General features: G+C 38.1%; 1 protein-coding gene across 1 annotated transcript in view; it reads right to left on the minus strand.

The window, feature by feature from the left end:
• Positions 1-1,085: 1,085 nt before the first annotated feature.
• LOC6647194 overlaps positions 1,086-18,490 on the minus strand; it is a 62,230-nt gene continuing 44,825 nt past the window's right edge. The window contains exons 3-7 of the mRNA XM_002070462.4: positions 14,074-14,231; positions 12,174-12,265; positions 11,783-11,893; positions 1,740-2,009; positions 1,086-1,622 (exon numbers count right to left, since the gene is read on the minus strand). Of these exons, the coding sequence (XP_002070498.1) occupies positions 1,239-1,622; positions 1,740-2,009; positions 11,783-11,893; positions 12,174-12,265; positions 14,074-14,203 (987 nt within the window). The 5' untranslated portion in view covers positions 14,204-14,231 and the 3' untranslated portion in view covers positions 1,086-1,238. The remainder of the gene's footprint in view (positions 1,623-1,739; positions 2,010-11,782; positions 11,894-12,173; positions 12,266-14,073; positions 14,232-18,490) is intronic.

Raw genomic sequence — 18,490 nt, forward strand, 5'->3', positions numbered from 1 at the left:
CTCTCAGTTTAATTTTTGCAATTTACTTAACGTTTTGCAAATGTGTGTGTGTGTGTGCTTTTTAATTAGTTTTATTTATTTATCGATTCGACTTTGGATTTGTTTTTTTTTTTTTTTTGTATTTTATGGTTTAAGTTTGATTTCGGTTTTTGGTTTTGTTTTTTTTTTTTTTTGATTTTTTGTGCTCACTTTTTTTAGAGCAACATCACACCACGCCCACAACATATTAATTTACGCCTCTGTTACGTATTGTATTTATACTAGATAATTAAATTTCTTCTTTGCCTCGGTTTTTGCATTTTTTGTTTTTTAAATTTTGTTTATTATTTTTTTTATTTTTCGTGTATGGCTTACTCGTGTTTCATAATTTTGTTATTATCGGAAATTGTTGATTTTCTTTTCGTTTCTTTTTTTTTTTGTTTTTTGTTATGCAGCGGCCACAAATTAATTAATGTATTGAAAATATTCATTTTAAAAGTCTCTCCTGACCAGCTGGGTGCTTTTTTTTTTTTAAGCAAACAATTATAACATAAAAAAAGTATAAAAAATAGTCTTGCTAACGTGTCGGTGAACCGACTACAATTTACCCCATACCAAGCAAGCTTAATTCAGGTATTCAAAATCAACTAAATCATCTGACCCACTTTTGGTGATTGTTATAAAAAATTAACTCTGAAGTAAAAAATAGAGCTAAATCTAGTTCCATACAAACAAAAACAAAATTGACAAAGAAAAAACATTTTAACTGATCGAAAGCAAAAATAAGAAGCCCAAATTCTAACTAATTCAGCAGGGTAGAGAGTAGTCCATAGAAACCAGTTAAAAAGACAGACAGACATAAGACAAGCGAGCAGCCCTTTGTGCTACACTTTTGCTGATTTCAAAGTATACTTTTATGCTTTTGGTTACAGGGTATTAAAAATAAAGGAAGGAGGGATACATGGACACATGCTACTTGGCGTTGACAACGATTTGCAAATATATTTTTAAAATATTTCATTTTCTTTGGTTTTCATTTCTTTCTTTCTTTTTTTTGCACGCTTCACGTATCTTTTTTTTTTGTTTTTTAATTTTTTATTGTTTCCTTTTTGTTTTTTTTTGGTTTTCGGTTTTGTGTTATGTTTTAATTACACTTTATATGAGTGTACTCGAGCCTGGCTGGATGTCACGCTGCATGTTGCCATTTCGCTTCCCGATGTTTTTGTTTATGCCTCTGCTTGTGCCGCCACATGTGGTGGTCACAGATGAGCTAACGCCAGGGTGGCCAGTGTCAATGTGAGAAGGCCTAAAGCACCAGTGCAGCAGGTGCATTGAGAGGCACCCGTCAGGGCTGAATTGTCCGGATCACCGTTGACATAACGCTTGGAGCCTTCGAGGCCCAGTAAATTGGGTGAAATGGTTGTTGACGGCGCATTGCTTAGTCCTATGCGTTGCTGGACATTCTTTGTGAACACATGGAGTATGGATACCTCACAAAGCAGCAATATACTTGGATGATATTTGGGCATGGCCTGAAAGAAACCCTGCAGCACCTGACTGTGCGGATAGATTTCCAGCGAGGAGTATGTAGTCGAACCTTCAAAAGCATCCTGTGTGATACGCTGTAACGGTGTCTTATAAACCTAAAATGAGGCAAAAAAGTAACAAAATAAAACATAAATAAGTGAGTGTAAATATATTCAGAAAAAACGGTCACAAGTAACGTAAAGCAATTTATTGGATTTGCCATTTAAACCTACCTTGCGTCCGTTGATGTACCAGGTAATATTCGCCGGCGGATATGATGGTCCCACTGTGCACACTGCCTTAAAGTTGTCATTCACACCAATCACCTTCTTGTCCACCTGCATAACGGGATCATCTTTGGGCAATTCAATCACTTGCATATGGGCCGAACGTATGTCTGTGTGAAAGAGTGGTGCATCTTCTGATACCTCACATTGATAGATGCCGCTTAGCTCCCGAGTGACGCCCTTCAGTGTGACGGATGTGGCATCCGAATTGGATAACTGCAAATGAGAAAAATGACGTTGTGAAACCACTGGCAACCGCAAATTAAAATTGCATTTTCCTGGGTAAAGGAACCACTTGACAGTCTTTTTGCCAGACATAATCAACAGACCAGAAATGAGTATAAGTGCATTTTGTTCTAGCAATATTACTGATAATATAGATACTCTTTTTTTCTTTGTCCTACTTTATAAAATAATTTGTTGCTTAAATCTAATTCATTTTCATATCTTGTTTTTGTCCAAAAAGGATTCTCACTTTAGTATTGGTTAGTGTATTAAAAGTTCGCCTAGTCTTATCAGGGCCTTTTTTTTTTGGTCGTTGTCGCAATTTAGCATTTTCTGTTAATTGCCAGCAAGAGTTTGCCACTTTGGGTGGAACACAGCAGCAATCTCGTACTCTCAAAATCCACTTCAGTAACGCAGTCGCGATTAACGCGCTTGTGTTGGTCCTTTTATCGCAGACGTGGCCTTTTGTATTTTAGTTGGTTCGAGTTTTGCATATGCCGCCAAAAGGTTCTATCGTTCGTTTGTTCGTTCGCTCGTGCGTTGGCTGGTTGGTTTGGTTGGTTCGACATATTCTCCCCATGGTTTTGTTCATTTGCATCTCGACTAATCCTCTCATTGTTGTCCCATTTCTAGTTCTAACGTTATACAACCAACCCTGTTGCCATTTCGTATTGTGCCTGAGGCGCACAACTGCTTTTTACGATTGTTTCAACACTTTCGCGCATTGCTCGACAGACTTGTCTCTATATGTATGTATGTACATATGTATGGTGGTCTCTGTTTTGTTGTTGTTGCTTATTTCTCTTGTAGTTTCAAGCAGATAACATTCGATAACCGACACCCAGTCCCACCCATTTTTAGCTCCAGGGCAACCATCCATTTGGCATATTGGCTAGAACTCTCTAACCAATTCCAACGAACTGTGTGGTCTTAGTGGCTTTTGTCGTTGATCTCGTTACGGAATCATAAAATGAAAACAAATGCGAAACGTATTGATAAGGTTGTCTATATGTATGCACACACACATGAAAAGCAGAAGGAGGAGGAGGAGGAGCAGTAGTAGGAGGACCTACAAGCATCGTGGGACTATCCTGGGTGTTGTTTTATGTCGTATGAGCTATGAATAATGTCCACTGGACCACTGATAGTTCCGCATTAATTTCGAATTAGTTTACATGAGTTATTTATTTCCATCTCCCTGTCTCTGTCTGTGTGTGTGTGTGTGCACATTGGAAATAAGCCGAATTGTGGACCTGCAGAGAGCAGGTTTAAACAAATCAGCAATCACAACAATTGTGGAATATATATTTAGCTGCATATGCAATATGAAATTTATGCTTTAGACCAGGATGGATTTTATTCCATTCATTAAAAGGAATTGTTTGAATCGAACATGAAATTCAATGGAATGTATTTTTAAATTAAAGCAAATTAGATAATACATTTATGAATCATTCGACATATTTCAAATTGAGAGAATTGCTTTAATCTTTAGATTAATGAACTAATTATGAGTGGACAAAACAATGAAATTTAATTTCAATTCATTTCTACAAATAGTTGCATCACTCTTTATCGCTTCATTTAGTTGTAATTTTCGACTAGCATTGGATGTGTTTTAGGGGCAAACTTCAACTATGTTGGGCTCAAGCCACAGGCGATTCTTGTCATTTCACATTCTATAAAGTGGCCTTTGGAATTCTTAAGTCTTTAGCCAAGTCTAATGTGTTTCAACAGAAATCTTTGTGATGTCGAGAAATTTTTCCTCGAGCCAGCTTTCGTTGCGACAGGCTTCAAAAAAACATACATACATATGTTTTTAGTAAAACAAACACAAATATAGATAACGGTATACATGTAGAATAGATTTCAAATGCTTTTCTTAAGTCCTATGTTCACTTAAAAGTGTTTTAAAGGCGCCACAACTCAAAAGGGAAATCATTTTGAAAAAGGGAAAGAAAAGTTTCTGAATGTTATGAAAGCAGCTTTTGTTTATCACCGCTTTTAGCCAGTTCCGCTCCTGTAGGAGAGGTGAATGTAAATGTAAACTTCTCTAATGAAATGACACTAATTATGTGATCAAACATATAAAAAGAGAGAGAGAAGGCATTCAATTAAAAAATGGGACAAAAAAACCAAATGAAAGTAGGTTTAACTATTGTTTTATTTATGCAACTGCCTTTTTATTCAGCAAATTGTTGTGGCTTCGTTACGTTTTCTGTAGTTGTTGTTGTCGCTTGTTATTGTTGTCATATTTATTTAATTGCATGTGACTTTGTTTGTCGCTTTTTGTGTGTGTGTGCGTGTGTGTGTGTGTGACTGGGCGGAAACGGAAGTGGCAGCGCCAGGAAGTGCGCCAAACAAAAAAACGCAAATGTCTGCCATTTTGAGGAATTATATGCCTGCCTGGCATCATCTACTTTTAGTTGCTCATACGTACATATGTATATGTATGTATGTATGTATGTATGGAAAACTGGTAGCCATTTTTGTTGTAACTGTTACCGCTCGGCAAACAACTCGAGAAAAACTCAACGCAACTTTAGTTGCTTTTGTCGTGCAAAAAGTTTCCTTCTCTTTTTTTTTTGTTTTTCTGCTCTGCCTCTGTTCCTGCTGCTGCAGCACTTTTTCCTGTTTTTATTTATTTTTATTTGTTGGCTTTTAATTTCTATTTATATTTTATATTACTTTAGCAGCCGCAGCTGCAACTTTGCTGGCAGGCAGGCAGCAGCAGCAGCAACAACAACAACATGTGCATATATATGAAGCTACTAAAGCTTAATTTTGCATACCATATAGCTTACACACACAAACACACAGACATAAAAAGTGTTCTTTCCCCTCTTCAAGCCAAGAGTGTGTGAGAGTAAAGTATTGTTTCAATAATTCTGGCTTTATGAAATAATAACTTTACTGCAACAAAAAAAAAAAAAAAAAAAGGCAGCAAAAAAGTTGCATCCCCTCCTCCACATGTGCTGCCGGAGTCGCTTTCGTCGAGAGTAGTAAGAATACAATGAATTTTATTCCAGTCATCCTCACTGCTTCGCCTGGCATAGCCTTGCCTTTCATTTTCTGCGCTTGGCTCCTCGCTGAGTTTCCGCTGTTTGTTGTAAAGCAATTTTAATTTTTGCCAACGCTGTGTCGCATGGACTGCTCCATGTGTGTTTGTTTGCCTCAGCTGTAGCCTCGTTTGCATGCAACACATTATGAATTATTGCTGTATCAACTCAAGTCGCGGCAGACAGCCAGCCAGCCAGCCAGCCACACCACATACTTCTCTTTCACTACTCCTTGCTGCACTTGTTCCCTGACTACTCTTGTGCTGTTAGGTTCACCCACACACACATGTGTGCACGTATTATGTCATGCCGAATTTCCGTTTGCCTCGAGCTTTGTTGTAACTAACGGCCGATTCTCATACCCATACCCATATCCATACCCTCTATCCTAACCCTAACCCATCCTATCCTCGCAGTCGTATTCCATTCCACATTTTTGTTCAGTTGCCGTTGGCATTTCGACACAACTTCGACTGCCTAACGCTTTTGGGCAAAAAACGGGAGCGACCACAAATTTAGTGAATGAGATGTTTCCGGTGCGGTAGTTGTTGCTGTTGCTGGCTGTGAACAATTTTTGGTGTTTGGAAAATGCATGGCTTTTTATTGTGCTCATTGTTGTGGAGATTTTTGTGCGGGTGCACGGAGTCCCCTGGAGAGGTAAAGGAACAGGGAGAGAGTGGAAAAAGCGAAATGGCTAGTTTCAGTCTATTCTGTGACTGTGTGACTGTGTGCATTGCATGCAATTCGCATTTATATTTATTATGTTTATTTGTTGCCATTTGTCACAAGAGCTTTTTGGCCAAGGCCAACAAAGATGGCGAAAAAAAAACAAGCAATTCGCTTCGAGAATAACGGTAATTGAAGTGAACAAGAGAAACCGACTGTCAAGAGATTGAAAGCCTTAAAATGATGGTTGATGAATTGCAAAATTGGAAATAAAAAAATCCTTTGCCAATTTGTGAATATCGATCTAGATATTAAATTTCTGATTATTTATTTCCAACCTGGAAACTTTTAGTAAGTTTTTAAGTTGCCTTTGTCAATTATCTTTAATGATTTTATCGATTGAAATTGTTGTTCATTTATTACGAACATAAATTGTGGGGAACACGTTTTATGTTTTTGTCTGAAATGTCTCGTTTTTACTACGTTTGTTAGGGAAGAACCTACGAAAATTTAAGCTCAAGCCTAGGGCGATTGTTTGTCATGCTCATAACTTCTTTAGTACCTTTGTGTAACGTGGCTTTAAGTTTGACATTTTTATTGAAAAGCCGAAGAAATTTTCTACATAGTTATTGTTCTGAATCAAATAGTTCTTAGACGAAATAAAGATAAGCTTTAAAATGTTTTACAGAAAGTAAAATCCAAAAATCCTTTAAAAGAGTAATTATAATTGAGAAATTGAAAAGTGTGTAAGCACCTTAAATATTTTTAAATTTGATCACTTTTAACATTTCCATACTCTCGTAGGAGTTACAAGAGATTAGTTTGAGTGCATTGTTGTTTGGACTTTGGAGCTTTAAGAGCAAGCTGTGGCGGCAACATTGCTTTAATTACTTATCTTTGCCCAACCAGTGCTCAATTAAACTTTTGCAACTTACAAGGATAAAACTATATGTACCAAAATCTTACTCTTCCTTCCCTTGTGTCAGTTCGTCCCCTGGTGCATCTAATTAATAACAGTCCCAGAACTCTTCCTCTCTCTCTACTCACCCACACGGGTTGCCTATATCCAAAAAATACATTTCTGAAGAAAGGGAAAGGTTTTGGGGGGAAGAGAATGCAGAGAAGGCAAAAGTGGAAGCCCTACGAATTCAGTCCACTCAGAGTCGTTCCGAGCAACTTTTTGGCCATTCCTGTCGCCGGCATTGTCAGCGGGGTCCTCTTCATTTTCTTGCTCTCGTTTTTACCAGAGCCAAGTGCATTAATTTTAAGCGCACATTTCTGTGCATAAATGTGAGGCGTGTCGGGTTATTAACAATGTTAAAAGCAAATGCTCCAGTCACAACAACAACAGCAACAACAACAACATCAGCAGTAGTTGTATTTGGTGTGCGTGTGTGTGACTCTGGCATTGCCACTGCCACAGTCGTTGCCGTTGCCTTTGCCGTTGCCATTACCGCAAACTTAATGCGGAATAATTCCTTCCGTGTTGACAGTGTGCAAAAAAACTTTTCGGGGCACAGAGGCACAACATACAACAGTCCACAGTCAGTCCATGAGCCATGAGGAGGAGCTGCTTGTGCTGGCTTGTGATTTTTATTGTTGCGGACAATGAATAAGCCGCAAAACTTTAGAGCACTTGGCATATCCTATTCCTGTGTCCTGTGAGCAAGCTCAGCGGGCGGTACTCTTAATTGTGTTTTTTAATTGAAGATTTGCCAACGCCGAGCCCATGCCCATGCTTATGCCCAAGGCAAGCAATGATGACTCTAAATTAAAAATTTAATTACATTTAACATGATGATCTTTGCTTTTTATGTTTCGCATGTGCCTGACGTGTTTGTGTGTGAAAGGTTTGTCGAATATGTGCAGGAATAGTGGAGGGGGGGTGGACTGAATGACTTTTGAAGTTGGTTGGCGCGACTCAGAGCCCCGCACCTTAATATGCATACATTTACATTCCAATAACGCTCAAGTGGACGACAGGAGTGCACTTGGTCGTCGTCGTCGTCGTCGCCGTCGTTGGCGTCGTCCATCTCCACCTCCAAAAAAAAAGAAAACCGCCCACAAGTGCATCATCGCATGTCAGCATCAGAGAAAGCAGCAGCTGCCTTTCAAGTGGTGCTGCTGCTGGTGGTGGTCCCGAGTGCCAGCCAGCCAGGCCAGAGAAAGAGAGAGATACTCTCCAACCCATACGTTTGCCACACCCACCTACCTTGCCACCCCATTCAAATATACACATATGCATAATAGCCGACGATGACTTGGCACGGTGTAGAACTTTTCTCATTAAGCGTGTGTTTAGCTGTTTGAAATGATTTAGCAAAAGTAAAACAAGTCAAGTTATAATGTTTTAATCTCAATTACGGCACTTGCTCCATCTCCCAACCCCATCTCTTTCCCACTATCTTTGTAAGCATTTGAAACATATTTGCCTTGGCATAACTTAAAAATTCCATTTCCATTTACATTTTGTGGCCTGGCCTTTGACTATTTGCCTTCGTTAGTTCCTATGAACTACATATCAATTTAAATTAGAAAACCCAACTTGGTTGCTCAGCGCCTCATTTTGATTTGTTACCTTCAGGGGTGCAAGCTTTTAATACCCTGTAATTAAAAAGGGTTGAATGAACATGTCACAAATGGTTGCCTTAAGTCGCAGGCTTTGGTAGCTCTGGAACCACACGATTCACGATGGAATAACCTGTGTAAAAGCTTGACCACCTAGAAATAATCTGTCGATTGTAAACAACAATGACAATTGTTGTGACAATTGTCATTACTTTAGGTATAAAATTTAATATAATTAATGTTTGGATTGCCAAAAAAGTCTCAGTCAGTTTAATTTCCAATAAAATTAGTTTTCTTTCTGATTTCAGAACTCTTCCAGTAGCTTAGATAAACTTTAGGCCCCCTTTTTGAATCATAGATCAAAAAGGACTCCAGCTCTTTGGCTTACATTCTTATTAAGCGGTATCAAGAAGTTGTATCTAACTGAGCTTTATAGGGTTGCTTATTTCTGAAAAGTAAACCTTTTAATATGGCTTCTGTGCTAACCTTCAAGAGCACAAGAGCTAACCTAACATTGCACACAGAAGTACCATGGCTAAATGAAGCTACCATTTTTACCATTCGCCAACCGCCATCAGGCATCCTGCTACTAGCTACTTGTCCTTGTTTCGCTTCGTAACCATCTGGCTCCACTCTTGCTCTCTATGCTCGGCATTGTAGTCTTTCTTTACTCTTTCTTATGCCTTTCACCTTTTGCGGTTCATAGCTGATTGCATCTCAAGGAGTTTGGCTCGTAGCAGCAGGTGGAGTGTAAATTTGCTTAAATTAAAATTTTTATTTCCACTCTCCCATAAGTAGGCTACGAAAAAAAAAATTACCTTACAAACACTAACATCAATGCCAAATGGTTGAATTTTTTCTACATATAGTTTTTCTACTGTTTTTGAATAGTTTCCAATTCGTTGGCTATGTAAGACTAAACAAAAAACAAAACGAAAAAATAAATTAACATGCACAACTGACCCACCACGCCCCGTTTGGGTGGAGTTGGGTTGCAATCGAAATATTTAATTAGTACAAAAATGCCTTTGAATGCTAATTAGTGGCAAATTAACATTCGAGCTGAATTCCTCTCGTATTCGGGGACCGCATTTCTTCTTTTCTTTTTTTGTCCAACCCCCTTTTCTTTTTTTCATTCATATTGTATCTGCTTCTGGTCGTTCGTTTTCCACTTTCAGTGCAAATTAAAGACACAATCAAAGCAAATTAATCAATTCCGGTTACTCTGCATGGCCAAACTGATTGATGTGGCTAGCCCCATTGCGATTATCGATAGAGGACAGAGCAGTTGAAAGCAAGCAATCAAGATAGAGAGCGAAAGAGAGAGACAGCGAATTTGTGAGCGAGACAAAGACAAAACTAGGCGGAAGCCTGGCAAATGATTTCTATAAGCTTTCCGCCGTCCCCACTGGTTTTCTGGTTTTGCTTTGTTTCGCTTACATAAAACAAACATTACTCCATCATTCGCCCCTTCTCGATGTTCTTTATGCCATTATTTATTATTATTTAACGTTGCCCTCCATCCACCCCGGAACCTTCTCTCTCTCCTGATTTCTTTTTTGTTTTTGTGTTGCTTTTGTTTTATTTTGGGAAAATTTGAAAAATGTTGTATGAAGTGTTGGCAAATGAGTTTGGAGTTTTATGTGCGGACGAATGAGTTTTCAATTTATATTTCGCACACAAAAATTTTTCATGGCAAATTCAATTTTATTTATTTATGATTATACGACAAGCGATTCATATTTTTTTTTTTTTTATTTCTCTGTTGTTGTTTTATATTGTACTTTTTCTTGCTGCTTTTCAGTGCCACAATGAAAATCGCTGCTCGTTTAACACGGGCACAGGGCAATTTGAGGTAAAAGGAATTTCAATTGTCCAATGGGAGTAAATGGAATGTCTTTAAAAGTTTGAAAATAACTTTGACAAACTCATATACATTCTATCAATTGAATAAATGATTGGCCATATAACAATAAATATCTATTTGTGTGAATGTAAACTTTTAGTTTATGAAACAAATTTTAACCAATATTTGAAATAATAAGTTGAGTTTCTGATGCATTTTTATTTATTGTGTCTGCATTTACCAGTATTTTTTAAAAATGTTTATTTATCTTCATATTTGAATATTACAAAGTGCGACATTTTTGTTTAACAGTTGAATTTAATTATTTTGCACTTTAATTTTATATATATTGACAAGTTTGTGTATAAATAAAAGAACCTAAAGAACTGTATTTAAATGGCAAAGTTGATATAATTTAAGCTGAAATTCCCAGAACTTTCAATTATTTCCACGTGCTTAGAGAATGTTTCCAAATCCTAGATAAATGCCAACACTCTGAATCCTAATTAAGAAATTGATGGGCTTAAACATTTTCCTACAAAAGACCTGCAAGAATTTTAATTCAACTTTTGTTAACTTATCCCTGAAGGGTATCTTTAAGTTTATTTAGAAATAAATAAACCGAAATTTAGGGTCAGGGTGTATTTATTGCGGTGTTTTTATTGTACGGATGGAAATTTGCGAGAGAGATCGTAAGTATTTTAGAATCAACAAAAATAGAATATAAAGAAGAACAAAAAAAAGAAAACCAAGCTGTCCAAAAAATGCTTTTTCGCTTGCCGCACTCAACGAAGAATTTATTGCATACTTTGAGGCTGTTGTTTTTATTAATGAGCGCACACAGGAGCATTTGCCATGGACGACATGGACAACGAATGCGATTGCAATGGCAAATGCGAGTGCGAATGTGAATGTGAATGCGAAAGCGAATACTAAACAATTGCAGTCATCGTCACTAGGTGCTTCTATTTATATGTACTTTTTTGTTCGTTTTGTTAGCCAGCAGCCGCGCCATAAACTATTTTGCACATTGCGCAATATTTTACCCAACTGTGTGTGTGTGCCATGTGTGTGTGTGTGTGTGTATTGTGGCACTTTTCAAATTGTGCAGCCGAATATTTCATACAAACATATATATGTAAAAATAAAATACAATCCAAAAATTGTAAATAAAAATGGTGTACAAATATTACACAACAGCATCGAAAGAATGAAACAGAAAGAGTCAGAATGAGAAAGGAAATGGTGTAAGAGTGAGATGGGTAGTCGGTAAGTCGCTTTGCCCCGTAGTTGTTATTGTTGTTGTTGCTGATGGCAAAAGCTTCATGTCCGCCGCCATTGTCCACATTTATTTAAATATTTGCACAACATTTGAATATATATTTCCATTTCTGGAAGCTTTTTGTGTGATTTGTTCATTAAATTGACAATGGGCTCTGACGTTGTTGGGTAACAAATAAAATATAACATCAGGCAAAGGCATGTCGTCCAGATCACTGCACTTTCGCGTAAAAACAGAAAACAGATACAGCAAACCATAGAGTGTAACCGAACCCGTAACCGGAACCCCCTTTCCCGCATTAATTTGACATATGCGTTGCATTTCCATGCTTAATTTAACTTACATCAACATTAATGCCAGCCACGGCAAAGACAAATGTGGGCTTGGCCTCGCGTGGTACATAGCGATAGAACTCCTCCTGACCAAAGTACCAGCGTACAGAATATAGTGCCGCCTGCAAAAGAAATGAGACGAAAGGCGCAAAAAAAAATGGAAGAAAGCGTAGAAAGGGAAAACAGATGCGTTAATGAAAAGCGTAGCCAGAATGGATGGATAGCCAAGACAAAAACAACAGTAAGGACGACAACGACAACGACGACGAGAGCAAGACAAGACAAAGTGCAAGTAATTATAATAATTAAGTATGCCATTGCCGCCGAGCCGCCGCTTCGAAGTAGTTACTACCTCATTGTTGTTTGCTGGCACTCCTCGTCCTGCCGGAAAGTGTCACTTACCTGCTCCAAATCATATTGACAAGACAATGTCGCTGCATTGCCCATTATGACAGCCTCCGGTACGAATATTTTCAGGTCCTTTAAGCAATGGACTGTAAACAGAAAGGAAAGACATTAAAGTAAGCCGTTTAAAAGCCTCACACCTTAGGCTGCAGCTGCAGCGAGAAACAACGTCAATAATAAAGTACATTCACATTCGAAAATGGTGGTGCATGTGGCAACAATTTGAATTCAATTAAGCCACACGGCGAGAAAAACTTAATTACGCGACGCATTCGCCAGGGCCCAAAAAGTTGCATTTCATCTGTCTGGCATCCATTTGCAATGTTAATTTATGACACAGTCAGCCCCTGGCTATTTCGACCTTTCCAGTTCCCAACGAACCCTCTCCTACATCCATTTGTATTCACATTTCAACTTTTATCCAATATTTAATGTAATTTATTTAATATTGCAATTTTATTTCATTTACACTCAAATTGAAACATTCAGCTCACAGCCATTGCCTTAAAGCCAAAAAAATAAATGAAAAAAAGACGACGGGAATTTATATAAATATTAACAAGTAAATAACAATATTTTTATAACTTGAAGCATGTAGCATTTAATTGCAGGGTAATCAAATCTAAAAAGTAACTAATGTCTAACTTTTGATGTTTACAGATATGTTTGCTAAAAGATATTGTTCAATTCTTGTATTAAATGGATGCCATAATTACTCTATTATTTTATTATGCAAGCCGGATTTATTGTTAATTGAACCACCAACTCTGATCCGTTCTTTACAGTCTAATTTTAACTACATCAAGTAACAGTCTGTCAATAATACACTTTACTCTTAAATATCCTTATTTTAAAGTCAATAACTTTGGGAATATTCGTGTATTGCCTACATCGCGATTAAATCAATTCGTAACTCTCTTTTTTAGTAAAAATAATTTTTAAAAAACCTTTCTTGGCTTGATTTTTACAACTTTTAAAGATAACAACTTCAAATTAATTCTTTAAGCAACGAATAAAGTTTTAATAACGAAAATAAAATGTCTTGATAAAATCGTGTCACCGAAAGTCCTTTCAGATTATCTGGTGAATCTTCTGAATCAATAAAGAACAAGTATTTTCCTAGGGATTGTAATATTGTTCTCATTACTTAATTTTTGGCCAATTTATTCTACAACATTATAAGGTCAAATGCGAATGTGTAGTCAAAAATTGTTCTCGCAGAAATCTACTTGAAATTTATTCAGCCATAATTGAAGTCATAATTTAAGTACTATGTACTTGGCAATTATCTTATGAAATAATGTATGTAATTTTCAACAGAATTATCCAGGATATATACACTTATATTGGGTCAAAACACTTGTGTTCGTATTTACATACACAAATGAAAACTGATTTAAAAATAAATGAGCTGTCCGTTGGCATGGCCACACGTCGAACACTTTTTGTGTTCAACCGGGGTCGGAATCAGGCCGGGATTGAGCGAATGCGGTTGGGCAAATTATGGCAACTTTAATTGGACAAACCAATATTAATCAAAAGCGAGAGCGGCTCATGCTCGTATTATGGTGATATGTGTGTGTGCTAGTGGGTGTGTGTATGTTATATATATTTAATAAATTGACTGCCTTCCAAGAGGGGGGTTTGAAGATACAAGGGTAAGCTCTGTTCGGATTGTGGGCAGTTCAATGTATAATATAAACAGTTATTTTGGGGTAAATTAAATAATCAATTTTAACCACATTGGCGCACGCAGTTGGCATAATAAATTCAGCTTGTTGAACATGACAGACGGACATGAATGTGAATGGTGGCGGATGGGATATACTATCGTATGAATATAAGTATAAATATGAGTATGCGTATGAGTATGAGTATGAACTCTTTGTACACTTACCACTGAGCAATAAGTCGGAGATTATAATCCAGCTCAGCACCAGCATATTGAATGTTGCATGCATGGCTCTAGCTCCAGCTACAGGTCCGCCGCCGCTGCCACCTTGTTTTCCTCTGCCTTGGCCGGGCATGGCAGTATGTATATATTTGTTGTGGCTGCTGTAGAAAGCGAAAAAAAAAGTAGAAAAGAAGAGAAACCAGAATTTTAGAGTAGAATGCATAAGGGGTAAAGTTTTTTGAAGCAGCATATAATCATATTTTGAGATGAGATGATGCTGCTTGGGTGCTTATTGATAACATCGTTGGTCTGACTAAGCTCAACTCGGCCACTTGTCAAAGTTTTCCACATACACATATACACACACACATGGAGTTTACAAATTGAAATTGTAGCTCTTGGTACAACGTTCTCTCTGTAGTCCATCTGTCTGTCTGACTGTCTATCTATCTATCTATCGCCAGGGTCTATGTCTGTGTGACAACTTTGTAAGGCTTTCAATGACACGCGTTCGTAAGTTTTCAACAGCTCGACGTGCTTAAAAACTTTTGCAGGAAGACAAAAACCTTTAACTAAACAGCCACACAACATGCGGACGTGTGTGCCAAATGGCATTAAGCATACGCAGTGTATGCAATCTACTAAACACCCACACCTCCGCCCCCCACACACTGCCAGCATTTCCTACAGCTTTCATTTCTCTCCTCTCACAAACGTTCTCGACTGATTGACAGCGCCTGTGTCTCTGACAACTGAAATAGATTGAATGTGTGAGGAGAAACGTATAGGATAGCATCCATCTGACCGTCCGACCGACCACACACAACAGCATTGAAAACAATTGTCAATTGTCAGCTGCTGCTGGTTGCATTTCTAACTTTGCCTGGTGACTTATGCCCGGGTTATTGTTGTTGCCACATCCATATATATCTGGACTCTGATATCTTCTTGTATCAATTAGACCACAAAATCAACAGCAGCAACGAAGCCAAAAGCAAGAGCAATTGTTTTCCTTTCATTTGCGGCAGCAAAAACATTGCAAAGAGCTAATGGGTCAAAAGTTAGCAAATTTTAGCAAGAAATTTTCGATAATGATCTCATCATATCAATGCATTAACTATGCCTCATGCCCCGCTTAGGTCTTATGTATCATTTACGTTAAGACAAATATTCATTGTCTTAAGCTTGAATTTAAATGTCATTTACCCAGGCAACGATAGAGACGACGAGAGAGTGAGGAACAATAAAATGTCATTAGCTTAAACTGAACTAAACTGTGGGTTCACATTGTCCATTGTCTGATTCACCCGCCCAACTTCCCCTTGAAATATATACTTGTGGCAAGAATAAGAACAACAAACGCATTAACCCAAAACAAATTCTAAAATGCTCAGAAGCTTTATAGCTTTGCATTTGCCATGGATAGCTAAAAGACCTTTCCTTTCATTTTGTTTCCTTTGCTTTCATTTCGTTTCCATTTTGCAAATTGTCCTGCAGATTGAGGAGCAGCAGCATGGTCATCGATTTGTTTGGCCATGTTAAATGCTCTCATGTGAGCATTTAAATTAAATTTAAATATTATTGCTGGCAAGTCGATTAAGTTTGTTGGGCCATCATTTTGAACTTTAATGTCTCGTTTGCTTTGGCTCTTGGCTTTATTGTTCCAGTTCGGTTCAGTTAAGTTCAACTCAGTTCAGAAGCAGCATTCTCTTAAAATAATCTCCTTTATGATGAAGCACAAAAGCAAATTATTTTGTGGTTGGCCAACCAACCAGGCAACAGCAACGGCAACGGGAACTCCGACGACGACAAGCACTCCCATTTATTTGGCTATTGTTTTTTCGGCCGATGCCATTGGAATTTTAGCAAAATTTCTGCTACGCATAATTTTTAGAAGCTACAAAAACAACAACAACAGCATCCCTTAAATAAAAAGGGAAGAGCAAGAGAGGAGCAACAACAAACAAAATTTGCAAAATATTTTCCTTTATGATTTTAATTGAAATTTTCAATCATACGCCCCCATTGTATGTAGGTTTTTTTTAAATTTTTTTTTTTGCCTTTCCTAGAGAATGTAATAACCAAGTTTCTTTGCATTGAGAATTTCTATTTGATATGCATATTTAGATACCGATTAGATAGTCTCAATTCAAAACATTAAATGGGTAGTTTGTTTAAAAGAAAAATAAATTGACAGATTTTATGATGGAGCTTTTCTATTCTTCTCTTTTCTTTTTTGTTTTTGCCAAAGAATTTAATTACAAAAATTTATGCGAGTTTATCGGTGTAAAGTCAACTTTACTCTCTTTCTGTTCGCTAAGTGCAGTAAAACAGTTGATTATGGCATCATTAAGGCAAATTCTACGGGCTCCGAAGAAAGAAAAATAATCAAATTAATTTTTTATGTACAAAGTTTGCAGTTTATCAATGAGAAGGAGAGCGAAACGAGGCCAAACGAGGAAGCTTGGGGGGGAAACAAGTAGGGACTCATCATAAGCGATGAGATTTTGAAAAAGCATTCTAGCTTAATGGCAATACAGATTGGGCGGGAGGATTTGGAATCGGGGCTTGGGATTGCTTTGGTATTGGGTGGCAAACTGGTCGTGACGATGGCAACGGCAAGGACAAAAGACAATGTCGGATATTCAAATGCCAATACGAAATTCAATTGAAAGTCAAATCAAAACAAAACAAACGAAAATCCGTAATTGACAACATTTCAACTGATAATGAGCACTTTTCTACCCAGTGATAGAAAGCAGAGAAATGGAAAAGAATGGTAGAAAGAGGCCGGGTGGAGGGGTGGAAATAGGATGAGAGGATGAGTAGGATATGTTAGCAGTGCTAACTGTATAAAACTAGTGGCCAAAGTCTATTGATGAAATGATTCTGTGGAATGACATGGACACGGTCAGACTTTAGCCAGAGAAACTGTGAGAAAGATTGAGGTGGATAAGCATAAGAGAGAGAGAAAGACAAAACGGAAGCCATGACATGCCACAATGCTGAGCCAGCAGGGAACAGAACACTCGCCACTATCGATTTCAGTTGTGTTGATTGCCATTCCTGACACTTGAGCTTGGCCACGTAGCCAATTTTTTTTCAGTTCTTGTTTAGGGATAGGAGATTGGGCCTTAAAGGTGACTCGGCTTAAAGAAAAATAGCGATAGAATGACTAAAAAGGGAGAAAAGGAATGTGGTTGCTTGAAGAATCCATTCATTTAAGTGATCCACTTGCTAATCGCCAGCTGTCAGATGTATCTCAAACACACACACACACACACACAGAAAACACCTAAACAATAATCGCAAATCAAGAGAAATTGTTGCCACACACACTTATAACGCATTAAATGCGCTCTTGATTGATGCGACACTTGCTTGAGGGTCTCTCATTAAGTTTAGTGCCACCATCATATAAGAATAAGAGACTGGGTATGCCCTTCCCAGCCCCCAGAAACCTACACATCTCTCAGGCTCAAGCCTCTAATCAATCAATCAGTGTTTATTCAACACAAAGGAACGAACGTCGGTATGAACGAATGGAAAAGAAAGCAAGCAGCATCAAGGAGCAGCACATAATGAACAAAGCAAAAAGGAAACTTGGCGAAACAATTGCTTCAGTAGCTGCGTCGTTTGACGAATGCCCTCAGGCAAATCTGAATCCAAATACGGAATACTATAATCGGTTCCGTGCCACTGGTTAGGTGGGGTCTGCCCCAAAGTAGAGAAACACAGAGAGAGAGAGAGAGAGAGAGAAAGAGGGAGAGTGAGCTGCAGAGAGAGAGAGAGAGAGCAATAAAAGGCAAACCAGCAGCAGCAGCCAGGCACCAAAAATTTCTTTCTTCATGTTTGCTTTGTGTGCGGCGTTGGCGTTTTTACAACTTCCGCCTTTTGCCTGGAAAGCTTGGTATGGAATACATTGAGTTGATCACCAAAAAGGGGCCCTGACAAGGTTTTCTCTCTCGTCTGATTGCCAATGAAGGATTAATGCTGTTGGTCCTCTGCTATTCCGTAATACTTTGATTGCAGTAGCTTGTCGCTGCAGGCGACACAACCTCCAGGAGTCCAGGGCCCTGCGGAAGTCTTGTGTAATGGCACAAAGGATTGCAAATTGCCAAGGCACTTCCTGCAAGGACATTGATTTTGAGTGGTTTCTTTTGATACCCCGTCTCCCAGAGAAAAAAATATCTATCTCTTATTCTCTTAATCTCTCTCGTCTATCCTTCCGCTTAGTTATGCCTGGCAGGCCGCCGGTAGGATCAACCGCAGGCAACACAGGCGTGATGTGGTCATTTGTCCTTTAATTATGCATGACTCGCTAATGAATTTAACCATAATTGTTTGCATTCTCCTCGCGTCAAGCGATTGCCGCCAAAAGATGTGGCCATGTGTGTATTTGTGTTTACAGGCCATTTGG

Source organism: Drosophila willistoni, chromosome 3R (genome assembly GCF_018902025.1).
Source record: "Drosophila willistoni isolate 14030-0811.24 chromosome 3R, UCI_dwil_1.1, whole genome shotgun sequence".
In the NCBI taxonomy this organism is placed as follows: domain Eukaryota; kingdom Metazoa; phylum Arthropoda; class Insecta; order Diptera; family Drosophilidae; genus Drosophila; species Drosophila willistoni.